This window comes from Chiloscyllium plagiosum, unplaced genomic scaffold (assembly GCF_037043375.1).
Source record: "Chiloscyllium plagiosum isolate Xiang-an unplaced genomic scaffold, Cpla_swu_hap1 HiC_scaffold_19, whole genome shotgun sequence".
Classification (NCBI taxonomy): Eukaryota; Metazoa; Chordata; class Chondrichthyes; order Orectolobiformes; family Hemiscylliidae; genus Chiloscyllium; species Chiloscyllium plagiosum.
Genome location: NW_028270157.1, coordinates 47,805,842 through 47,832,235, shown reverse-complemented (window position 1 = coordinate 47,832,235; position 26,394 = coordinate 47,805,842). Strand labels below are relative to the sequence as shown.

Below are 26,394 nucleotides of genomic sequence, written 5' to 3'. Positions count from 1 at the left end.
TGTAGCTATAGGTGGTAAAGTTTTTAAACTTTAATTAAAATTGACTCAACATGTATTTTATAGATTACAAGACAAGGTGAAAAGTGCCAGAACAGGTAATGGGTGATCTGTTTGTGGTTCACTAAAACAGAGGTAGACGGAGAGTAAATTAGAACAGGGAATACTTTATTGGATGCCTGATTGGCTCCACAGGCAGTTCTGGACTGCCCCTCCAGCTCCCACTTCTGAGACACCACTCTCAAAGAGGCAACAAACACCTAACTACACACATAATGGGGTGTCAGATATTCTGACTTCTTTATAAGTTCAAATTTATTAATTGACTCAACATATTTTACAGATTAATTTATTTTTTATTTGATTTAAGTAAAGATCAACTTTTAATCCCTAAATTACTAAAATAGTTATGAGGTAGAGATTCTTTTCATTCAATGCGTTTAATCTGATTAAATCAACTACCCTCAAAACTAAATTATACTATGGGCTTTACCTTACGACATTTTGATCAAATGTCAGTTTCACTGAATTTCATGGAGGGTTTTTCTCCATAAGGACTCAGTTTTTTTAAACTACTGTCCAAAACACACCTCATTCACTCCGATAAAAGGTTCCTATGGTGCTCCTCTCATATGATGCTAACCCGAATCTCCTACTCGCTATGGCCAGAAATACTGACCACTGCTGGGATAGACAATCACCATATCTGAGAGACTGTTGGACACCAGGTCAAGTGTTGGCAATCTGGTGCTGCCCTACATGCTTGCAGACATTTGCATGAGAAGGAGAAATTGGTGTCTTATTTTACCAACAAGAACCTGGAAGTTCTGGCGGTGGAGGGTCTGCAGAACAAGGCCACCCTATTTCCCCAGAACTGGCAATGAAGGACATGACACCAGGCCTTGCCAATCTGGTTCAGAGGTTGCCACGGTCTGGAGGATTGTTCAGCCGTGTCAGAAGAACTTTCTCCACTTGCGAAAAGTAAATACCACCATCTTCACTCTCTCTGCTACTGTACTCACCTTCTACCAAGACTCATGCTCTACTACTCTCACCATTACTTGCAATAGCCTCTCTAATTCACTCTTGCCCATCCCAAACTCATTCCGGACTCCTGACCCTGCACGTCTGTGCCACATTTCCCTACCTGTAGCAGGACTAATGGCTATGTTGCCAATATTCTACATCTCAGTATTGGAGAAAAAGGCCTAAGACAAGGTGAAAAGCCAGGACAGGTCATGGGTGATCTGTTTGTGGTTCACTAGAAGCAGAAAAAGAACACAAGGTAGATGAAGAGTAAACTAAAACAGGGAATACTTCATTGGATGTCCTTTTGGCTCCACGGTCGGTTCTGGACTGCCCCTCTAGCTCCCACCTCTGATACACCACTCTCTTAAAGGGGCAACAAACACCCAACTACATAATAATGGGGTATCAGATATTCTGACTTCTCATATCCTATAAGGAGAGGGTCTTGATACTGGCTGGTGAAGACTTTGACGTCTCCTGTGGGTTTCCATGTCCTGGAAATCAACTAAGAACCATTATTAATTGTTACGTTACTCCCAAATTATCACCACTGTGCATTTGATGTTAACATGCCACAGCTTCTACACCTTTTTCTAAGCCAGGAAGGTACCAGTGGGGTGCCCATGTTATCTGCTGTCACAAGACTATGCATTATCCCCATGGTGTCAGCAATCCGGGACTTCACAAGCTGACACAGGACTGCAGGCAGGTTTATCGGGGGTACTGGACAACATAATACAAAGCCTGTAGGAATGCAATAACAGAGTTAAGACTGCTGACTCAACCATGCAAGCATTTGGCTGCCTCCATGACAAGTTGATGCCTGCAATGGCCAACTGGTCCACTAGTCTCAGTCAACTGGATATGTGCACAGATCTTCACTGCATCGTTCACGCTATTGCTGCTCAATGCCAACAGCAAGGTGACAGGGGATCAAAGAATACTCAGAACAGAAATACAGGAGTACAGTGAAAAGTGTATAAAGTTGCCATGCTCTGGTGCCATCTTAGCCAAAAGAAAACAAAACAAAACATTCAGATCACTCTATGACTTCCTTGCCTCCACCCTTGCCACCAGAAAAACAAAATCTATCCCCTACTCTGCAAACACTCAGGTGTCCTGAGTCCCCGCATGCCATTGCAGTTAGGCACCCAGATCCAGCAATGTTCTGGAGGCATGCTCACCAGATGTCTCCTTTCAGGAAACTCCAGGAGGTGGCTGGGTATTCTACTACCACTAACTGACACCCTCAGCTCTGTGGGAGGTCACACTAAGGAGCAAGCATACATACCATGTCTAGGCCCTAGAGACAAAAATGCACACAGGATCACCTGACCACACCTGCAAGATCAACAGGTTCTAGGACAGGGTCTCTTCATCCCAGCTACCGATCCAAGGAATGCACCGAGATGTAATAGACGGAAAGAAAGAAGACAAGCAGGTAGTATGGGAGACACATTGCTGTAAATGTGTTCTCTTGACACCATCATGTGTGCACAAGTCTCTCTTTAGCTACAACACTATAGATACAGAGCTCTGGGAGGGTGAACATTTCCTGCACCATGTATAGACAATGGGTAAAATGCATGTGACTGTAACTTAAAGAACTATGCTCTACATTCTTGAAAAGACAAAATTGCTACTCATTACAAGCATTAGTGGAATTAATTTGTAACTTGAATGATATGGTCAGGAAGGTATGGTACAAGAACTTAGATAGCATGCAGTAAGCTCGTGCCAAAGGTTCACAATGCATGTAGTGCTTGTATGTATATTTCAGCTTCAGTGAAGAGATGTCTGCCTATTGCTGTTGAAGGGCCTCATATTGCTTAAACTTGAAGACTACCCATTCACAGAACAAAACACTTCCTTCCCAGTCCAGGTGTGGTCGCAGTCATTTTTAAATGAGTAATTAGACCCCTCACTGATATACGTACAGCTCCCAGATTGTGACTCCTCGGACTGGTTGCCCTTGGGCTCACAGGTCTGACCATTGCTCACTGGACCTGAGAGGTATGAATATGACAGCCTTGACTAACCAACTGACCAATCCCAAGCCCTGCATGGATATTGGAGTCTGCCTGTGACTTACTGAGCTTAAACCCTTGACTGAAGGCATCTCCCTGGACTAAGGGGACAAAAGTCTAAGACTTTGAAACATAGAGAGCACATTTCTCATGACAGTACGAGACGCAATTGGCAGATATATGGTTGGCAGATGGTGTAGATATAAGACCGAGGTAGCATTGTGCCACTCAGCAACACATCCACCTCCCTGACTGATAACTGCTGACCAGCATGACAAGCAAGCCTGGCTTTGCTTGCACGAAACTGCAAGGCAAGACTGGTGAGTCATTAAGTGCGACTGGGCATCGTAGGCAAGACAAAGCAGGGATCTAAGCTTGGATCCAGTCTTGAACATCCAAGTAGGTGCTATATAAATGTAAGCTAAGACACTTAGCATGCAGTCCAGAGATTTAACCTAGTCCAATCCACAAACTGGGTGCCTGTTCCTTCACACAAAGTGAACCTTGCAGCAGCAGTCTCATGGAAGTTGGTGCACTGCAAAGTGCAGTATGGCAGGGCAAAAGCAAGTAGACTGGAGAAATTGCATGACGTGTAGAGGTTGGACTGCAGCGGATGCCAGTGCTCATGTATGTGATGTGTAAACAGCTGCTGGCAATGAAATGTACCCAAGGTGGAGACTTGACGGAAGAAGCGGTGAGCTGGAGCCGGAGCCATTTCCCTCCCGCTCTGACTTTCACATTTGGAAATCTCATTGTCTAGTTTTTATCCATTAAGGGATACAATAAGAACATGCATATTGAGGAGGCAATTTAAGTCATAATCAGTGTGATAACAGCAATGATTAATGGTCAATAGGTCTCTTCCTGCTCACTAGCGAGAATCCCACCTCAATATCTGGAACTTAATTGGAACATGTGGCTTGTGCTCAACACTGACAAAAGCCTTGCTTGACTTTGACAATTCTTCAAAATGTCTTACGAGAGCCCATATCATTTGGGGCCCGAGAAGGATTCATCCCATTTATAACTCAGCTTCACAAAATAAAGCCACCTCAATGGTAAGTGAAACTAGATTACTTGAAAAGATACTGAACATTGTAGAATATAGGAGTTGAAAACTAGCTAGATGGGAGGAAAGTATGAAGAAAGTCTCTTTCACCAGAAATATTTTGAATATGTTCAATACATTAAAAAAGTGAATTTAAGTCTTTTGGCTTGCTTGATATTAGAGTTAAGTAATAACGGAGTTAGAAAATAAAGATGTTGATAGAGACCTTCAGATTTTGATCCTGGTAAATCAGTAAAGTCCAAAGCTTTCCAGCAACTTGTTTTAATGCATGGAATTGCTTCACATCCACACGGAACTCTATCTTATCTTAAAGTTTGCTAGAACACAGAGTGTTGGCAGACCACTCTTCACAGTCAGTCACAAAGACAGATCTATATGCAACCCAGACACAGCCAAAGCTTCCTTTGACTATAAAAGGCCTGATTAGATAGCAGACAGGAGACACATATCTACTCTCATTCTTAACAGTATTTTTAAAATTCTATTTATAATCTGAAAGGGATGAAACCTCCAATTTGTAATTAGTATCTGCACTAGTCTGTATTATGTATAAGTCCAAAATAGGCTTTAAAAATACAGTTTTACAATCTGACATTTTACAGAAGTAGTCTGTCAATGCAGATAGACAACTTAGGAAATGAAATAAAGAATGACCACTATACAAATGTGCACACAGTCTCATGGAAGTTGGTGCACTGCAAAGTGCAGTATATGATCACAGACAGGAAAAGCTATGTATAAACATATGGCTTTCATTTGGATTACCAGATTTGATCAGTACCATTCCCAATTTCAATTATTAAAACGCTCATTTAATACAGTTAGCAATTTTAATATAGGGTTAAAACAATCGGTTGAAGGTTCTTGTTATGATAGTGTACTTGATAACAGATAAAGTGAATGATTTAAATGTCTGATTATACAACTAGTCATCACCAGGGAGTGACAAAGTCATGTAATGTAGTCACCATCTCAGCTGATAAATCTACACATCAGGAGTGCTAAGAAGACACCCCTATCGAAGATCTGTCTTAAACCTCTAAACCAATATCCAGTTCATTTACATTAATGTAGAAAAGGCTAAACTAGTAATTCTAAAATTCAGTTACTTCGTTGCATTGTCAGAATTAGTGTTATTCAGCTTTGTGCTGGCTCTTAGCAGAGAAAATTTAAATCTAAACTATTTTGGCTATTGTTCATAGTCATATACCTTTGCATGCTTTGATGTATGCAAATGTACAAGCCCTTAGGTAAATACATTTCCCCTGACACTTCATAACAACTTTAAGTGGAAGTATTCCATCATTTGGAGCACGACAGTATGTTTCGAGCATAAGCTCTTCATTCCTGATGAAGAACTCATGCTCAAAACATCGACTCTCCTCCTCCTTGAATGCTGCCTGACTGGCTGCGCTTTCCCAGTGCTACACTTTTTGACTCTGATCTCCAGCATCTGCAGTCCTCACTTTCTCCTCTGGAGAGTCAGGAGCAAAGTTACTAGCTGCAAAATTCCCAGCCCTTGAACTGCTATGATAGCCAAAGTAATAATATTGACCAGGTTCTGATCAATGGAAACCCCGAGGATACTGATATTGAGGAGATCAGGTAAATTAATGCCATTTAATGCTGGACACTGATGGTTGGAATTTCTGCTTTTGGAGATGGTTCTTGTCCACTTATCAGCTCAATCCTGAATGTTGTCCACGTCAAAATGCATCTACAGCACGACTGTTTCAGTATTTGAACTGCCATGAATGGTACTAAACAAAATTAAAAAGTACTTTTTGCTTAATTACTTGTACATGAACATTCAGAACACACTTCAGCTATTAGATGTCATGGTTATTCAACCTCATCATAAATAACAAGAATTATCTTGGTATCAAGATACCAAATAGATAATTATGCACCTGAACTGATAATTCTCAACTGAAATCTGGTCATTTCAGTATTACCATCAATTGTATTGTGAACAGTTTTTTAAAAAAGTGCAATACATGGAGTCAATACATTTGTTCATATAAACGTTTTGTTTATTTTTACTTTCTAAAATTTACTTGCTTGCCAAATAATTTTGTTGCCTGACAAGAGTTTTGCCACTGGAGGAAAGTATTAACAAAAAAAATTAAGTTTTCTGCTTCTATGAAGACAGCGCTTCTAGATTTATTCTAACCATATTAATATCTTAAAAAATTAGATGACATATGGAAAAATATTTCATGTTGAATGCACTCCCACATTTTTTGAATACTGAACATTTATAACATCAATGTGAAAATAACCTTACTCACCAAAATTTAACTTTGCAGAGAGAAGTGCGCAAGAAAATAAAAAGACTTTTTGCAAATAGTCAGAAACAGAGCAAAATTGAATTCAGCTGATTGGAATTGGTTCCAGCTCTATTACAGGGAAAGGAGCTCACTGGTTAGAGAGTCTCTGAAGGCTGATTAAATCTTGTATATTCTTACATTTTGACATGGTAAATAAATTGATGAAATAGTTCCTTATCAATCTGATTCCCAATTTGCCCTATTTCTTCTTTTACCATTCATTTACTATCTTTATGCTTATCTAAGACTTGTAAATTCCTCTTTATAGCTGCCACTCTTTTCTCATATTTTCTTCTTTGCTTCTCTAATATGATTTTTCACATCCCTTCTGAACCTTCTGTTTTCTCCTTGGTTATCAATTGTATTTTCTATGACACTGGTCATAAGTACACTTTATATTAATTTCTAACTGCTTTCTCATTTAGGGTTAAAGACAAAAGAAAACTACCTGTGTTCACCTATCCCCACCTCACCACCCTGTCTTCCCACCCTCTTCATCTGCAGCCGCCTTTACACCCAGCCCCAATCCTGAAGAATTACACCTCAAACGTTGACTTCTCCATCTCTTGATGCCACCTGGCTTGCTGTGTTCTTCCAGCTTCCTGCTTGTCTACCTTCTCATTCAGGGAGCTTTGGACTGATTTGTCCTACCTTTCCCTTTGAGGGATTATGCCTTGACTTTACCCGAAACATTTTCTCTTTGAAGGTAACTTATTGCTTAGTTACAGCGTTTCCTACTTTTCATTCTAGTCCACCCAGCCAACTCCATTCTTGTCCTAATGCATTCGGATGTCTACAAACTAATTTTCTTACTCTGGATTGGCCATTGTCATTCTCCACCATCTTCTTAAATCTAATAATCCAATTATCACAATCCCCAAAATGTTCCCTTGCAGTCACTTAACCTAGTTGACCCACCTCATTTCCAAGAATTAGGTACAAGTACAATCTTCCTCAGAGTTAGTTCCAGTGTCCCATGAAAATCAAGCCTTCTCTTCTGCACTACCTTTCTAAGCAAAAGTTCATCTGTCTTATTGTTCTCTCTCTGTTCTCACATGCATGTGGCACTACAATGGATCTGGAGATTGGACATAGAAAACAAAGAAAACAGGACGAGGAATAGTTCAGTTCACCCTTTGAGCCGACTCAGCTGTCCAAAACAAATCATTATTGGTCATCCAACTCAGTACTCTGCTCTGGGTATCATCCTGAAGGCCAGAATCATAGGAAAATAGAATTATACCTCAGCACGGCACAGTGAAATAATCATGCTGGTATGAAATAAGCTTAGGAGAGCTACTTCTGCAGAAAGTAGGATGTTTCCTGACAAACGTATTCAGTAGTAGAAACTTGTGCAATTTGGCCCAGTGCCAAGACAGAGGGAACAGTCAGTAGTTCAGAACAAAGGTTATTTGCAGCATAGGAGTTAGTCAGGTCAGCATACACACAGGAAGAAACAAAGTCAAAAGACCAAACAGTCAGCTATGAGATCAACCTGGCCACTGTGACGTGATCATATCAAATGATTACTTCAAGAAGTCATGAGACCGCAAGAATTCTCTCAAACTAGATCACAATGCGGGCTTAGAACAATGTGTTTTTTTAGATTAGATTACTTACAGTGTGGAAACAGGCCCTTCGGCCCAACAAGTCCACACCGCCCCACCGAAGCGCAACCCACCCATACCCCTACATTTACCCCTTACCTAACACTACGGGCTATTTAGCATGGCCAATTCACCTAACCTGCACATCTTTGGACTGTGGGAGGAAACCGGAGCACCCGGAGGAAACCCACGCAGACACTGGGAGAATGTGCAAACTCCACACAGTCAGTCGCCAGAGGCGGGAATTGAACCCGGGTCTCTAGCGCTGTGAGGCAGCAGTGCTAACCACTGTGCCACCGTGCCACCCACTGCTTGTTTGTTGAAGGGAAATAGTTGTTACTGTCTTTAATTTAAATAAACAATGATGAGATTAATATGGCATGTGGCTACTGTAATGCAAGAATGTATAAATACAGGTCATACTGTTATAATGCGCATTTCATTAACGCAAATTCACTGTAATGTGATTGACGAATTAGGGACACTTCCTAAAGCGCAAATTTTTAAAACGTGTGTTAGTTGTAATAAAACCATAAGATATAGGAGTGAAAGCAAGGCCATTCAGCCCATCAAGTCCACTTAGCCATTTAATCATGGCTGATGGGCATTTCAACTCCACTTACCCACATTCTCCCCATAGTCCTTAATTCCTTGTGAGATCAAGAATTTATCAATCTCTGCCTTGAAAACATTTAACGTCCTGGCTTCCACTGCGCTCTGTGGCAATGAATTCCACAGGCCCACCATTCTCTGGCTGAAGAAATCTCTCCTCATTTCCATTTAAATTGACCCCCTCTAATTTTAAGACTATGCACACGGGTCCTAGTCTCCCGCCTAATGGAAACAACTTCCCAGTGTCCACCCTTTCTAAGCCATGCATTATCCTAAGTCTCTATTAGATCTCCCCTCAACCTTCTAAGCTCTAAATGAATACAATACTAGGATCCTCAGCCGATTATCATATGTTAGGCCTACCAGGTAAAAACAAGGACTGCAGATGCTGGAAACCAGAGTCTAGATTAGAGTGGCGCTGGAAAAGCGTGGGGCTCAAAATTGGACACAGTATTCTAAATATAGCCGAGACCTTTATAAAGTCTCAGAAGTACATCGTTGCTTCTTTATTCCAACCCTCTTGAGATAAGTGACAACATTATATTTGCTGTCTTAATCACAGACTCAACCTGCAAATCAACTTTTAGAGAATCCTGGACTAGCACTCCCAGATCTCTTTGTACTTTGGCTTTATGAATTTTCTCACTGTTTAAAAAATAGTCCATGCCTGTATTCTTTTTTTCCAAAGTGCAAGACCTCACACTTGCTCATAGTGAACTCCATCAGCCATTTCCTGGACCACTCCCCTAAACTGTCTAAATCTTTCTGCAGCCTCCCCAACTCCTCAGTATTACCTGCCTGTCCGTCTAAATTCGTATCATCGGTGAACTTGGCCATAATGCCCCTGTCCCTTCATTCAGATCATTAATATATAAAGGGAACAGCTGCGGCCACAACACTAAACCCTGTGGGACCCCACTTGTCACCAGCTGCTATTCAGAAAAATAACCTTTTATCCCAACTCTATCTTCTGTCAGAAAGCCAATCTCCAATTCATGCAGTAGCTCACCTCACCTTACTCAGCAGCCTCCCATGAGGCACCTTATCAAAGGCCAAATGGAAGTCTACATAGATAACATCCACTGGGTTTCCCTGGCCTAACCTACTTGTTACCTCTTCAAAGAATTCCAACAGGGTTGTCAGGCATGACCTCCCCTTACTAAATCTACGCTGACTTGTTCTAATCCGATCCTGCACTTACAAAAATTTAGTGATCTCATCCTTAACGATGGATTCTAGAATTTTACTTACAAGAGAGGTTAGGCTAATCGACCTATAATTTTCCATTTTTTGTCTTGATCCTTTCTTGTACAAGGGGGTTACAACAGCAATTTTCCAATCATCTGGGACTTTCCCTGACTCCAGTGATTTTTTGAAAGATAACAGTCAATGCCTCCACTACTTCCTCAGCCACCTCTCTCAAAACTCTAGGATGTAGCCCATCTGGGCAAGGAGATTTAGCAATTTTTAGACCTTTTAGCTTTTCTGGCACTTACTCTTTTGTAATGGCTACCATAATCAACTCTGCCCCCTGACTCTCCTTAATTGTTGGGATATTACTCATATCTTCCACTGTGAAGACTGATACAAAATGCTTATTAAGTTCTTCAGCTATTTCCTTATCTCCCAGCACTAGCCTTCCAGCATCAATTTGGAGCGGCCCAATTTCTACTTTTACCTCTTGTTTGTTTCTTATGTATTGAAAGCAGCTTTTACTATCATTTCTAACATTATTGGCTAGGCCTACCTTCATATTTGATCCTCTCCTTCCTTATTTCTCTCTTTGTTATCCTCGGTTTGTTTTTGTAGTCTTCCCAATCTTCTGATTTCCCAGTGCTCGTGGCCACTTTATAGGCTCTCTCTTTTTCTTTGATACATTTCCCAACTTCCCTCGTCAGCCATTGCTGTCTAACTCCTCCCGGATAATCTTTCTTTTCTTGGGATGAACCTCTGTACTGTGTCCTTCATCAATTCCTCTCTCATGACCCTATAATTACCTTTATTTAACTGTAACACAATTACATCCGATTTTGCCTAATCGCTTTCAAACTGCAGACTGAACGCCACCATATTATGATCACTGCCTCCGAAGTGTTCCCTTACTTTAAGATCTTTTATAAAGTCGACCTCATTACATAGAACTAAGTCCAGAATAAGCTGTTCCAAAAAGCCATCATGTAAGCATTCCATGAATTCCCTTTCTTTGGATCCACCAGCAACATTATTCACCCAGTCCACCTGCATATTGAAGTCTGCCATGATCACTGTGACCTTGCCTTTCTGACATGCCCTATTTATTTCCTGCATTTCTGGTCCTGACCACTGCTGGGAGGTCTGTATGTGATTACATCACCAACACTTTAAGCGCTATTTCTGAAGCACGATTTTTCTACAATGTGGGTTGCACAAATACATGACCATCACATTAGAGAAGAACTACCTGTATACTGAATTTAATTGGGACGGTCAGACTGCCTTAGAGACTGCCTCCAGAGACATAGAACATAGAACAATACAGCACAGAACAGACCCTTCGGCCCACGATGTTGTGCCGAACATTTGTCCTAACTTAAGCACCCATCCATGTACCGCTTAAAGGTCGCCAATGATTCTGACTCTGCCACTCCCACAGGGAGCACACTCCATGCCCCCACCACTCTCTGGGTAAAGAACCTACCCCTGACATCCCCCTATACCTTTCACCCTTCACCTTAAATTTATGTCCTCTTGTAACACTCTGTTGTACCCGGGGAAAAAGTTTCTGACTGTCTACTCTATTTATTCCTCTGATCATCTTATAAACCTCTATCAAGTCACCCCTCATCCTTCGCCGTTCCAATAATAAAAGGCCTAGCACGCTCAACCTATCCTCATACGACCTATTCTCCATTCCAGGCAACATCCTGGTAAATCTCCTCTGCACCCTCTCCAAAGCTTCCACATCTTTCCTAAAGTGAGGCGATCAGAACTGCACACAGTACTCCAAATGTGGCCTAACCAAGGTCCTGTACAGCTGCAACATCACTTCACGACTCTTGAATTCAATCCCTCTGCTAATAAACGCTAATACACCATAGGCCTTCTTTAAAGCTCTATCCACCTGAGTGGCAACTTTCAAAGATCTATGAACATAGACCCCAAGATCCCTCTGCTCCTCCACCTTACTAAGAACCCTACCGTTAACCCTGTATTCCGCATTCTTATTTGTCCTTCCAAAATGGAAACCTCACACTTGACAGGGTTGAACTCCATCTGCCACTCCTCAGCCCAGCTCTGCATCATATCTAAGTCCCTTTGCAGCCGACAACAGTCCTCCTCAGTATCCACAACTCCACCAATCTTCGTATCATCTGCAAATTTACTGAACCACCCTTCGACTCCCTCTTCCAAGTCATTAATAAAAATTACAAACAGCAGAGGACCCAGAACTGATCCCTGCGGAACTCCACTTGTAACTGGGCTCCAGGCTGAATATTTACCATCTACCACCACTCTCTGACTTCGACCGGTTAGCCAGTTTTCTATCCAACTGGCCACATTTCCCTCTATCCCATGTTGCATTGGTAAGAAGCTCCAAACAAATATCAATTTGTGCTGCTGGACATGGGATTCAAGACTCCTCTTTAAAATTCTTTCCCCAATAACACTTTTTCAAAAGATAACTCTCAAGTCCCAAGTTCAGCGATGCAATTCAATCTTTATTTGAGCTATTTACCAATACAACATGAGAGAGACCCTGGAGGCAGTCTCCAAAATGTTGCATTGGTAAAGAGTTCAAATTGTATCAATAAATTCAGGACTTGAAAGTCTTCTTTGAAAGAAACCCTCCTTCAGCCCCATACCCTTTAAATCTCTTTAGCCTGAATAACTATATCAAACACTTCCTGAAAACATTAAATTGTTTTGACCTTAACAGCTTTCTCCCGCAGAGAATTCCACAGCTCCACCTCTGAGTGGAGAAATTTCTCTTCAGCTCAGTCCTACATGACTTACGCCAAAACCTTAAACTCTGACCTCTGGTTCTGAACTCGCCAGTTATACTAAACATTTACATATACAATGTTTCCCACATTTACCCAGTTTAGTCCTATTAAACATTTATAGGTTTCTATGAGATCCACCTTCATTCTTCTAAACTCCAGCAAATATAGTCCTAACAAATTCAGTCTGCCTTCACAAGTCAGTCCTGATATCACAGGAATTGGTTTGGTAAACCTTTGCTTCACTCCTTCCATGGCCAGAACATTCTTCCTCAGATAAGGAGACCAAAATTGCACACAATACTCGAGGTGTGGTGCCACCAAGGGGTTGTACAATAGTAGCCAAACATCCCTACTCTGGTACTTGAACTCAATCATCATTCAATATAATTTGCCTTCCAGTTTTTGCTACCAAAGTAGATAAACTCACATTTATCTGCATTATAGTTCACTTGTCATGCATTTGCCCGTCTACTCAAACTTGCCCAAATCACAGTGGAGCACCTCTGCATCTAATTCACAATTCACTCTCCCGCTTATTTGCAGTGTCTCATCTGCAAAACAGAACATATTACATTTAGTTCACACAGATGCAGCAGGTAATAAGGAAGGCTACTGGAATATTGGTTTTATTTTTAGGAGATTGGTGATTTAAAAAGAGTAGGGAAGCCTTATTGCAACTGTACAAGATGCTAATGAAACTACATCTGGAGTACTGTGAGCAGTTTTGGTATCCTTACTTTAGCAAATATATCATCACATTGGAGGCAGTCCACTACGTTGGCTCCTGGTATGGAGGGACTGCTTATGAGCAAAGGCTATATAGGTTGAGATTCTACTCACTGGAGTTTAGAAGAATGAAAGGTGATTTCAATGAAACATAAGGGGTTCTTAAGGGACTTGACATGGCAAATGCTGAGAGGATGTTTCCCCACATGAGTGAGTCTAGGAACACAGGGATTAGTCTTAGAAAAATGGGTGCCAATTTAAGACTGAGATGAGGAGGAATTTCTTCTCAGAAGACTGAGTCTTTGGAACTCTTTACCACAGAGAACTGTGAGGGCAGAATCCTTATGCATATTTAAGGCTGAGATAGATAGATTTTTGATCAGTAGAAGAATCAAAGATTATGAGGAAAGGGCAGAAAAGTGGACGTAAGGAATTTCAGATCAGCATTGATCCAGTTGAATTGTAGAGCATGCTGGAGATACTGAACAGTCTAATCCTATTCCTTACAGTTTTATGGTTCCCTTATCTAAAATCATTAATAGATATTGTAAATAGCTGGGGTCCACTACTGATTCCTGTGGTATCCTATGTATCACTGTCTGCCACGTAGAAAAAAATCCATTTATTCAGATTCTGTTTCCTGTCAGCCAACCAGTGATTTATTCATGTCATTACAAAGCCCCCAATTCCATATGCTTTAGTTTTACATTTTTATCTCTTACGTGGGACCTTAGGAAAGGTGTTTACAAAATCCAAATAAATGACATCCACTGGCTTACTCCTCATCAACCTTACTGGTTGCATTTTGGAAACAGTCAATTGTCAAGCATGATTTTCCTTTTGTAAATCCATGCTGACTCTGTTGGATTCTTTCACTATTCTCCGAGTTATTAAATCTAGAACGGATTCTAGCATTTTCCCTACTACTGATGTCAGGCTAGCTGGTCTTTAATTCAGATTTCCCTTCAACCATAAGAACTGTTCCAGATTATACATTGGCAATCATATTTTAAGATTCTGTATCTTTTATTTCTAGGGCTAATTCTTTCAGTGTTTTGGAAGCGATTATATCAACTCCATTTCCTCAGTAATACGGATTTCCTTCAGTTCCTTACTCTCATTAGATTATGCTCCCCAACAATTTTTGGGATGTTATTTGTGTCCTTCTTTGTGAAGACAGAACCAAATATATACTTAATGGTCTCTTTGTTCTCATTATAACTTCCTCTGTTTCAGCTGAGGCTATGGTGTAATATTCCAACTAGTTCCCTAAATTCTGATTGGAGAACCACATTTCCCTTCCTACCAGTCATTGGTACCAAAGTGGATCACAATCTCTGGCTGTTCACCTTCTCCCAGAAGAATGCCGTGCAGTTGCTCTATGACATCACTGACCCTGGGGCCAAGTCTACAGCCACAGAAACATTTGTGTGTTTCCTCAGTACATTACTCTTCCTTTCTTTCTCCTCCCTATCACTTGTTCTAACATTCCCTTATTCCTGATGTGCCTTAGTTAAATTCAAGTATCAGTAGTTCTTTAAAAATGAAATGTTCTTCTAAATGACAGCAATTTAAAGACAGTCCCAAATAGCAGTTTCTTACCAATGAATGAACTTACTGAAACATAAGAAGAAAAAAGTGCCTCCTCATTACTGTTTGCCAAACTCCCCACTCCGTAAACTTTCATTCTTGCAGTAAACAGTTTTTTGCCTCTGCTAGAATTTCCACTTGGAATCAAATTCCCAAACACACTCACTGCAGTCTCTGTTTCACTCAAGGCAAGTCTATTTCATACTGACCAGAGTCAGAGATGTACAGCACGGCAACAGATCCTTTGGTCCAACTCGACCATGCGACCCGATAGCCCAACCTAATCTAGTCCTACTTGCCAGCACTTGGCCGACATCCCTCTAAACCCTTCCTATTCATATACCCATCCAGATGCCTTTTAAATGTTGTAATTGTACTAGCCTCTACTACTTCCTCTGGCGGTTCATTCCATACATACAACACTCTCTGCGTGAACAAGTTGCCCCCTAGACCCCTTTTGTATCTTTCCCCTCTCACCCTAAACCTATGCCCTCTAGTTCTGGCTTCCCCCACCCAGAGAAAAGACTTTGTCTATTTATTCTATCCATGCCCCTCATTATTTCATAAACCTCTTATGAGGTCACCCCTCAGCCTTTGACGCTCCAGGGAAAACAGCCCCAGCCTATTCAGCCTCTCTCGAGAGCTCAAATCCTCCAACCCTGGCAACATCCTTGTCAATCTTTTCTGAACCCTTTCAAGTTTCACAACATTCTTCCTATAGGAAGGAGACCAGAACCGCACGCAATATTCCAAAAGTGGCCTAATTAACGTTCTGTACAGCTGCAATATGACCTCCCAACTTCTATACTCAATACTCTGACCAATAAAGGAAAGCATACCAAACATCATCTTCACTATCCTATCTACCTGTGACTCCACTTTCAAGGAGCTATGAACCTACACTCCAAGGTCTCTTTGTTCAGCAACACTCCCTCGGACCTTACCATTAAGTGTATAAGTCCTGCTAAGATTTGCTTTCCCAAAACTCAGCACCTCTCATTTATCTAAATTAAACTCCATTTGCCACTCCTCAGCCTATTGGCCCAACTGATCAAGATCCAGTTGTAATTTCCAGTATCCTTCTTCGCTGACCACTACACCTCCAACTTTGGTGTCATCTGCAAACTTACTAATTATACCTCCTGTGTTCACATCCAAATCATTTATATAAATGACGAAAAGTAGTGGACCCAGCACCGATCCTTTTGGCACACCACTACTCACATGCATCCCTACTGGATAAAGACTCAGTTTGGGCCAAGATGAGGAACAGTAGGGAAAATAAAAGTCACTCATGAGTGTGGTCTAGGGCCCCTAAAATGTAACCAAAAAGTTGGATGCTGTATCCAAAATGATATATTGGGTGCTTGTGATAAAGAACAGTAATAATCTTGGGTGAGTTTAATCCATCTATAAACTGGAAAAAGTAGATTGCCTGCAGTAGCCTGGATGAGGAAATTATAGAACATTTGAGACATTTTCCTTGAACAGCTCATTTTTGGAACCAATCAGACTGTAGGTTCTCAAAGTATAGCCCATCAACACCTGAAAACTGTGTGGCAAGTCAGGAAATGATCAGTTTATTACAGTATTTAAAGATGCAGCTACATACTTGAAGGATTGATTCAGGTGACTTTTCAAAGTTCATAGATAGAGCTTTGATAGAAAAAGTAATAACATTACTCTGAGGTTCACCATTCAATATACTGAAGAATTACCTAGTTTCTGGTTGTATACTTGGAATGTTTTATTTCCATTTTTTTTCTACATATAAAAAGGGGTTCTTGGGAGCAGAAACTGACATCAGCTTGTGGAACATTCAGAGGCCATCAGCTACCTTGATCAAGACATCACCTAATATCCAATTTAATAATCCTGAAACAAGTGTAAGAAGCTCCCTCTAAAAAACACCTACTCTCATTACAGAACAAACAATTTTGCATTCATAATATTTGACATATACACACAATGCATATAGAGATACTCACATAAAAGATGACCCCATGAATTTTGACCTAAAAACGTTTTTTTTAATAACGTAGCTCATTATAACTTTAACCCTAATATCTCAGGGATCAAAAAACATGTTGATTATGATTTAATTAAATATAGTAATTAATAAAGAATCTTTAGAGTTTCTCTCTGCCTATACCAGCAGCAATCCCACAGCCAATCTGCAAGGCTAACCAGTGTCCTCCTGATCCACCGCAATGCATTTAAGAACAACAAGAATACAGCTCAATTCAAAATAAAAATTGTGACATTTACCATGAAGACTAATAGTTGTATAGCAACGGGAAAATGTAATGTTTCCAAGAAAATAATTTGAGGCGAGAAAAAGATATCCAGTAAACTAGAAACTAGAGAAAAAGACTTAGCAAGTGACATCATCTGAATATGGCAGAATGTATCAATGAGTATCAGCAAAATGGTCATGTTACCTACAGAATTTTCAACTCAAAATCCTAAGTGAAGCGAAGAACCTTGAATTCTGAGTTAGCAAAGTAATGTAGATGCTGCATAAGATTCATGAAGAGGCACACTTTCAGAATTAATCAGAAAAGAAAACATTCACAACATCTTCACAATGTCAATAAACTTTACCATATCAACAAACAACAGCTAACAGGATTCAACAATGTCCACACAACGAGTCACAAGATGTAGATCACAATGTTTTCATCTTGATCAGCAGATGGCAAAATTAAAGCCAATAATGATAATCAAGTACAAAACTCTCAAGGAGTTTTGGAAAGACATTGTCACTCACGTTCATGCAAAGGCTGGATGCATAAAAGCTATTGTGAAAAAAAAGACTAGAGAAGATTGGAACTTGAAACCATGAGCACTGTGCAAAGAAAAACATAACCCACTTTGCCAACGAACTAGCTTGTGATGAGGTTTACCAACTCCAATGTGATATTTATTCTCACTGGGCATATTTAATGCATTTGATAGTTCATGAAACTTCACCATTGCACAAGTAATCAACCTTTGTACGATTAATGATGATTTATTTATACTGTGTCAAATTAAATGTATATCATTTGTAATGTTGAAAGGTAAATAAATGTTAGAGAATTAATGCAATTTCATTCGTATGACAATACCTGAAGAACATTATCCATTTCAAAGTCAAAGTCAATCTCATGAGTTTGGCCTTAAAATGTCGAACTTTGACTTGCACATGGATCGATCCTGTGATTCCAATACAGGCAGAGATAAGGACAGAAACCCTTTCTGCCCCAGTTGTCGGGTCTGATGTCAGCCCTTGTCTCAGGGTTCTGAGTACGGACACTACTACTTTGCATTCTACAGAAGCACAATGTACTCCAAATATTTATATTTTTAATGACTCAACACACTGAATGTCAGTCAGTCCTGTTATTCATCTTTCATTTGTTAATGACCTCGTCAATAGTAGTATTTTTTAACCATAGTTATTAGATCACCATATTGATATAAATAAATTAATAGTAACAAGTATTTAAAAATTAGTAATTAGGACACGAGGTCTAAAATGCTCTGATTCAAATAAAATATTAATTATTTCTGTATTCTAATATGATGGCATATGACCGAGTCAAATTTCAAAATGAAATGTGGCTTAATAGATCATTTCTTTTTGTTTAGTTGGTTAACATGGTGGTTAGTCACTGAGGCATATTCACATGAAACTGCAAAATTTCCTTTAATAAACAGAACAGTTTTGAGAAGACAGCTCACCACCACCACCTTCAAGGACAATTAGGATGGGCTACAAATTTTGGTCTATCTCTCATCCCATGAGTGATTAAAAAACAAATAGAGAATGCCACAGATGCCATGAGTAAAATTGGTGTGCTTTTACTAATTGTCCAAGACTATGACAAGTGTTATTAATACCATAGCTCTAATTAATAGACCAGGGAGGAAAAGAAATAGCTACAAAAAAAAGCTGGAGAAACTCAGCAGGTCTGGCAGTATCTCTGAACAGAAAACAGAGTTCGTGATTCTAGTCCAGTGAACCTTCTTCAGAAAGTACATCTGACCCCCTTTCTCCACAGATGCTACATCACCTGCTGAGTTTCTCCAGCAATTTCCATTTTTGTGCAAGATTTCCAGCATCCAGAGTCTTTTGCTTTATAAAAGAAACAGTTACTTTTGTTCAATTCAAGTCAGTTTTGTTAGTTCAGGAACATGAACAGGCAAGCTAAACTGTATCGAAAAGTTTAAACAGGGTCCAACATATCAAATACAATTTTAACAGATATGCACAATTGTAAAAAAAAACCCTCTCAATCTTACATTGTGCATTTCTATAGAGTAGAAAAGGGTCTTGTAACTGAAAGTCCAAATCCTTGGTAATTGGTTCAGTCCTGTTCTCCACATTAAGTCTGTTCATGATGGTAAAGCCATGCCTTGGAGAAGCAGATCTGGAACCAAAAGCAGAGTCAGAAGAGCATTAACAAATAATTGTAAAAATGACCACCTCATACTTAAATTCCACTCCTATTAGTTAATCTAACTGCACAGATTATGAAAAAATATCTACAAACAGAAATATTATATGTGAAGATATTTTTTTCCCCAAACAACCTGTTATGAGACACCTCTGAAGCAGGTGGGACCTGAAACTGAGTTGTACACTTGATAAAAAACACAATCTGCAGTCATGCTAAAATATGTCTGTTTCTATGCTGTATGACTCGAGTGACTGTCAGTCCAGGGGTACGGACACTACTACTTTGCATTCTACAGAATCACTCCATTGCTTTGTTGATTGTTAAACCAGTTTATGCCTATGCAATCTTGCTTTAACCTTTTTTAGGACTAGTTTTGCCACCACTGGAATGGAAAATTAATAATCTCTAGATGTCAATGTTATTGAGTTTTAGCAAGTCAGAACGTTTAAATCTCGTGAGTATAAAACCTCATTAATTTAGAAGGCATGTAAATTCTGTACTTTGGATTAAGTTTCAAAACTGCATTGAAATCTGACCCTGGTGCAAAAACAAGCAATCCAGAATATTTCAACAAATGGATGACCAAAACACTCTTCTCATTATTATGCCAAATAGTTCTATAACACTGATGTTTTTTTTTTAGAAACAAGCGATATTCAACTGCAATCTACAAACCACGGTGGCACAGTGGTTAGCACTGCTGCCTCACAGCGCCAGAGACCTGGGTTCAATTCCCACTTCAGGCGACTGTCTGTGTGGAGTTTGCACATTCTCCCAGTGTCTGCATGGGTTTCCTCCGGGTGCTCCGGTTTCCTCCCACAGGCCAAAGATGTGCAGGGTTAGGTGAATTGGCCATGCTAAATTGCCCGTAGTGTTAGGTGAAGGGGTAAATCTAGGGTAATGGGTCTGGGTGGGTTGTGCTTCGGCAGGTCGGTATGGACTTGTTGGGCCGAAGGGCCTGTTTCCACACTGAAATTAATCGAATCTAATTTAATGTTTGCGTTCAAAATGGTCAAGTAAAAGCTAACAATTTTCATGATTTGTAACAGGACTAGGGAAATAAAACAATTCTCCACTCCATCACAGCACCCAGTAGTTTTGTGGCGTTGGAAGTCTGCCTGAAACCTACAGAAAGAAATCAATGGCATTACTGCTACTCCAACCATAAGACACAGAAGGTTTCTTCAAAAACTGAAGAATGAAAAAAAAATACTTACGTGAAGTACTAAACCCAAGTACAAAAAAGCCAAAATGCTCATACTAAATATGGCATATCAAGGCAAGCTTGGATGATATACCATGAAGTTACACTACAAGAAATGCTTACTGTGAAAAACAATTTCTGAAAAAGAATTGCTGTATTATTCATGCTATACATTGGCCAACAATCACATAATCCATTTAGCAAGGGAGGAAAGTAGAATCCAATGTCAACTGTCTTTGGCATTGTAACTTCATGCTCTTCACAACTGAAACAGACACATTAGACACACAAACCGTCAATTCTGCAGTAGTAGGTAATTCTGATTACACATTCCCTCAGCTGACAATCTATCGATGGAGTTGATAAAAGGAAGCATGTGAAAATTATTGATGCCTTGCGAAAGGATACTGTTGCTCAGGAAAGTAAGAATGAGGAAGACGCCTGAGCAACTGGGTCCAAATGAACAAGTGAAGACAACCAACTCCATTATGGGCTCTCATTTTTTTGTGATTTCACAATAGAACTGACAATATTGTGATCACATATGCAGTCAGCAATAAGAAAATCTCATTAATGAGATACTTAATGAAAAATAACAGAATTTGCATTGCATAGCTTATGTAGTGTTCATGCTTCAAAAAGTCTGACTTGAAACATATTGAATATTTGTTTTGCAACAAAACCTTCATGTTGATAGAGTATCTTGCCATGAGTAAAAGTGAATTTTTTTTTTAAATCAAGATGTTTGATGGAACTTTAATAATTTATTCACTTTACAAACTAAGCAAAACATACTCTTAAGTATAAAAGTGTAAAGTGAAAATGTTTAAAGGTTTATATTTTATTCCTTCATAGCTAGCTCAGATATCAATTCTTTGACAGGGTATTATTCTTTAACATAGATGTTAAATTTCTTTATATGCCTATTACAAAAGTCAACTGCAGTAAGAATGGATATGGCACCTAATCTCTACTAAACCTTTGAATTTCTACATTGAGTATTGGGGGGTAAAAAAAACAACAAAGTTGCTGCCTCTAAATATATATGATGGCGGCATGGTTAGCACTGCTGCCTCACAGAGCCAGGGACCCGGGTTCAATTCCCGCCTCGGGCAACTGTGTGTAGGTTTCCTCCCACAACCCAAAGATGTGCTGGTCAGGTGAACTGGCCATGCTAAATTGCCAAGTCAGGAGTAAATATAGAGTAGGGGAATATAGGGTAGGGTAGAGTAAATATAGGTCTGGGTGGGTTACTCTTTGGAGGGTCAGTGTGGACTTATTGCGCCGAAGAGCACGTTTCCATACTATAAGGAATCTAATCTAATATAAAACGATGTTTCACACTAGAAAATTTTTTATCTCTGGGTGATATATATCTAAAAGTCATTTATTGCAGAAACAACTTTGTTCAGTTTACAAATATCATAACTGAGAATTCTAACTTAAAAATCCTGGATACCGTATTGTTATATCCAGATGTGAGATCAAAATATAATTGAGATGACAATTTTAAAGATATATTTATTGTAAAAATCAGTTCTAAGTTGTAGTATGATATTGAATACTGTATCATAAAATCTCTACAATATTTCAAGTCATTTCTGGGATGTGAGTGCTGTTGGCTGGGCCAGCAATAATCCCTAGCTGCCCTGGGAAGGTGGTGGTGAGCTATTTCCTTGAACTGATGCAGTACATTTGGTGTAGGTGCAGTTGAATCCATAATGCTGTTTGCAAGGGATTTTGGAGCTTTGAACCAACAAGACCGGGGGGGAAAAAACCCATTATATATGGTGAGTGCTCAGAAGAGAAGCTTGCTGGGAGTGGTGTTCTCATGTACCTTTCCCTTTTGGTCTTCCATATGGTAATTGTAGTTGGTTTGGAAAGTACAGCTTAGGGCAACTTGGTGAATTTCTGCCATGCATCTTTAGCTGGGACAATGCTGTTGTAGTGCTGCTACACAGTCAGTAATAGAGAAAGTCAGTGTTTGTGGAAATGGTGCCAGTCACACATGTTGCTATGTCCTCAGTGGTGTCAAGCTTCATGACAGTTGTTGGAGTTGCAGCAATCCAGGCAGGTGGAGAGTTTTCTATCACTCTCGAGTCATGCCTTGTGAACAAGCTCTGGGGGAGTCAGAAGTCGAGTAACTTGCTGTAACATTCTTAGCCTCTCACCTGCTCTTATGACCACAGTTAGTTCATTTCAAGTTTGAGGTAAATGGTAATGCCAGGGTGTTGATTATGGGGATTCTGTGATGGAAATGGCATTGAATGTCTTGGGGCAATGGTTAGATACTTGCTTGTTGGGGATGGTTATTACCAGGCACCTTGATGTAACTTTTTCTTCCCATTTTTCAGCCCAATCCTAGATATTGTCCAGGTCCTGTATTTGTAAATTAATCTGACAAGTTTCAGTATCTGATGAGTTACGAATGGTGCTGAACATAGTGTAATTATCAATGCACATCCTCACTTCTGACCTTGAGATGGAGAGAAGGTCATTGATGAAGCTGCTGCAGGTGGTTAGACCTGAGAAACTACCCTGAGCAATTCCTGCAGAGATGTCCTGGAGATGAGATGACTGATGGTCAACAACCACAATCTAACCAATAGAGTTTTCCCCTTGATTTCCATTGATACTCATTTTGCTCGGCCTCCTTGATGGCACATTGTATCATTGATTTCAAGGCCATTCACATGCCTCTGGAGTTCACCTGTTTTGTCTTTGTGATTCAAGACTGTCATGAAATCACAAACTAAGTGGCTCTGGTGGAACCCAGACTGAACAGAAGCAATAACCTGCTCACTTATTAAATGCTCTTGATAGTGCTGTTGATGACACCTTGTACACTTCACTGATTTACTGAGAGTATACTGAATGGTAATCAGCCTAGTTACATTTGTTCTACTTTTTGTGTACGTGACATACTTGTGCTATTTCCACTTTGTTGTGTTGATGCTGGTATTATAGCTGCCATAGAACAGCTTTGCAAAGGTGTAATAATTTCTGGAGCACAAGTCTAAGTACTTTTGACATAATGTTGTCAGGAGTCAATCCTTTGCAGTATTGGTACCTTTTTATACATATCTGGATATCATGTGAAGTGAATCAAATTGGCTAAAGACTGGCATCTGTGATGCTAATGCATCAAGCACTTCTGGCTGAAGATTGTTACAAATGCTCAAGCCTTCTCCTTTTCGAACTGTTGTGCTAGGCTCCTCCACCCTTGAGAATGGGGACATTTATAAAGCCAGTACATTGTTTAGATGTCCACCTCATTAATAATCTGAATATGGCTGGGTTTCAGAGTTTAGATTTGATCTGTTGGTTATGGAATCACTTCACCCTATCACTTGTCTGCTTATGCTACTTGGCACACAAGTAACACCTCATTCTTAGGTCAGCCTGGTGCGGTTCCAGATATGTTGTCCTGCACACTTACACGAGTCATAGAGATATGCAGCACGGAAATACACTCTCGGTCCAACTCGTCCATACCGACCAGATATCCCAACCCAATCTCGTCCCACCTGCCAGCAACCGGCCCATATCCCTCCAAACCCTTCCTATTCATATACCCATCCAGATGCCCTTTAAATGCTGAAACACTTTTTTTCCCTGAGGACTCTCAAGATTTCTCAAAGAAATGTTTTGATTATTGTGGCTACTATTTCATTGTCACTAACTCCTTTATTTGTGAGATGCAGTCATCGTGTCTGTATGTCTGTTGACCTATAGGGTCTTTGCAAACATAGCAGCAGAATTAGAAAAATTCATCAAATCAACTCTCCATTAAACTTAATGCCACGTCACGCAAGGGAAGCTTAAATTTCAAAAGTATCACAGTATTTAAATTGGCCCAAGACAAAAGCCCTAACATAGCAACAGTAACTGACACACAGTTCATTAAAACAAACACAGTAATTTGCAAGGAATTCATTACATGTGACTTTAAGTTTTCCTGGATCCAAGTTAGGTATTTGTTTGTTGCCAGGTTTCCCTCCCTTTCCACTTTGCACCCACTGGCTTCTCCCAATTTCCTTTCCCATTCTGAGCTCACCTGGAAGATGTCCACTTTTACCAGCCTCACCCTGCAAACTGGCTCCATCCACCAATGATCCCTGGCCTTGCTCTGCACATTCACTGACCAGCTCCCTCCCTCCCCACCCCTGGCCACCATCTGTAAATTCATTCCCCCCACTGAGCCGGAGGAAACTCGCGCATACACGGGAAGAATGTCTGTGTGGAGTTTGCACAGTCGCCCAAGGTGGGAACTGAACCCGGGTCCCTGGTGCTGTGAGGCAGCAGTATAACCACTGAGTCACCATGCCGCACGATTCTTTTCAGGCAGGATGATGGAAGCCAAACAAAATGTATTTACATGGTCCAGTACATTGCTGGTAAAGCTTACCAAGTTCCTTTAACAATCTGAAATCTCTTGATTGAGATTTTATGTTTGCAAAACATTGAATAGGTAAGTTCATCTTGATGAGGGATTAGGATAGTAGAACAATTGACACATGAACCTTTGTTTCAATTCTAATGGCCTAAATCTCTTTTCAGTTCTGACAACTTAGTGCCTTTTTCTCCAACACTGTATACTTCTACTGACGCATTTAGTTTTTCAAAAAAAACCTAACTTACTGGTCACTTGATCTGCATCTCAACTTATTGTTGTGAAATGGCACCCATAGGTATGTCACTGACATCAGTAACAAATTTCAACGGTTTCTTATAACTTGATGCTGCTAAAACCAGTGCAGTTGTCCACACAGCATTCAAATTAATGTCTCCACCTAAATTGTCGTATTTCATTAATATTCAAAACAAAATCCCAGTAAAATCTACTCATGCAGAATTTTGTATTTTGGCTTAAGCATAAGAAAATACAAGAAAACCCTTCCTTTTTCCTTCTCTGGATGTATCTTTGGGCCCCTAGGTGGCACAAAAAAGAAGCCGCGTCTGCTTTAGCAAATTCACTTTTAGTTAGATTTTTGATCAAATTGGCTCCTTTTATCTCATCAGTTTGCTGAATTAGTATAAACACCCTTGCCAGTTTTAGCCGAATCCAACCAAATCATCTACACTGTTCCATAATCCTTCATCAACTTTATTGATTAATTGTTAAATGTCACTGATGCACATTTCATTTCAAGCAGCATTACAAAAAATATTTGGCTTTAGCAGTCAATGGAATTTGCCAATATCTTTAAGTATTCCACATACGTGACAAATCTTGCTTGCCAACTACTCTTAATTTAACTTTCCAATCATGGAACGAGATATTAATTGGTTCTTGTTATCGTATTGAATTGGCAGTTATCCATTCCTTTTGAAACATGCAGTCTCAGCATCATCACAATAGGTGAGCTTGAGCTACTACGTTCAGTAACAATAGTGTCCATCATGAACTTAATCTCTTCCATTAGAGGAGGATATCCCAATTGAGTCTGGCAGGGCATTGTTTTATGGGTAACACATTAGCACCACTTTTAACCAAATATGATTTTGTTGGTGTAATCACACCAACCAACTTGGGAGTCTTTTATAACTTTTTAAGTCAGTTTCATTGTTTCAGAGGAGATAGCATAATGTTCTAAAATTTTAATAAACTTTATTATGAAAGCCGATTACTGGAGGGTTATCGTTTAAATTTTTTATTTGATTCTCTCTTCAACTGTTTTGATACTTTCAGTTCAATTTCTACACCCTTTGCAACTATGAATACATTTCTATCAGACTATCATAGTATCTCTTGAACATATTAAAAAAAAAACT

At 39.8% G+C, this 26,394-nt stretch overlaps 2 protein-coding genes across 23 annotated transcripts in view; one reads left to right on the top strand and one right to left on the bottom strand.

The window, feature by feature from the left end:
• Window positions 1–26,394, top strand: part of LOC122559424 (calcium voltage-gated channel subunit alpha1 C) — a 1,175,809-nt gene that overhangs the window by 4,561 nt on the left and 1,144,854 nt on the right. The gene's annotated exons all lie outside the window — the stretch shown is intronic.
• Window positions 1–26,394, bottom strand: part of LOC122559590 (mRNA-decapping enzyme 1B) — a 115,406-nt gene that overhangs the window by 54,192 nt on the left and 34,820 nt on the right. For 5 of the 9 annotated variants that reach the window (XM_043709334.2, XM_087997317.1, XM_043709333.2 and 2 more), the window contains one exon: window positions 19,258–19,385. The exons of the other annotated variants lie outside the window; for them this stretch is intronic. In XM_043709334.2, the coding sequence (XP_043565269.1) occupies window positions 19,258–19,385 (128 nt within the window). The remainder of the gene's footprint in view (window positions 1–19,257; window positions 19,386–26,394) is intronic. 9 annotated transcript variants of the gene reach the window in all.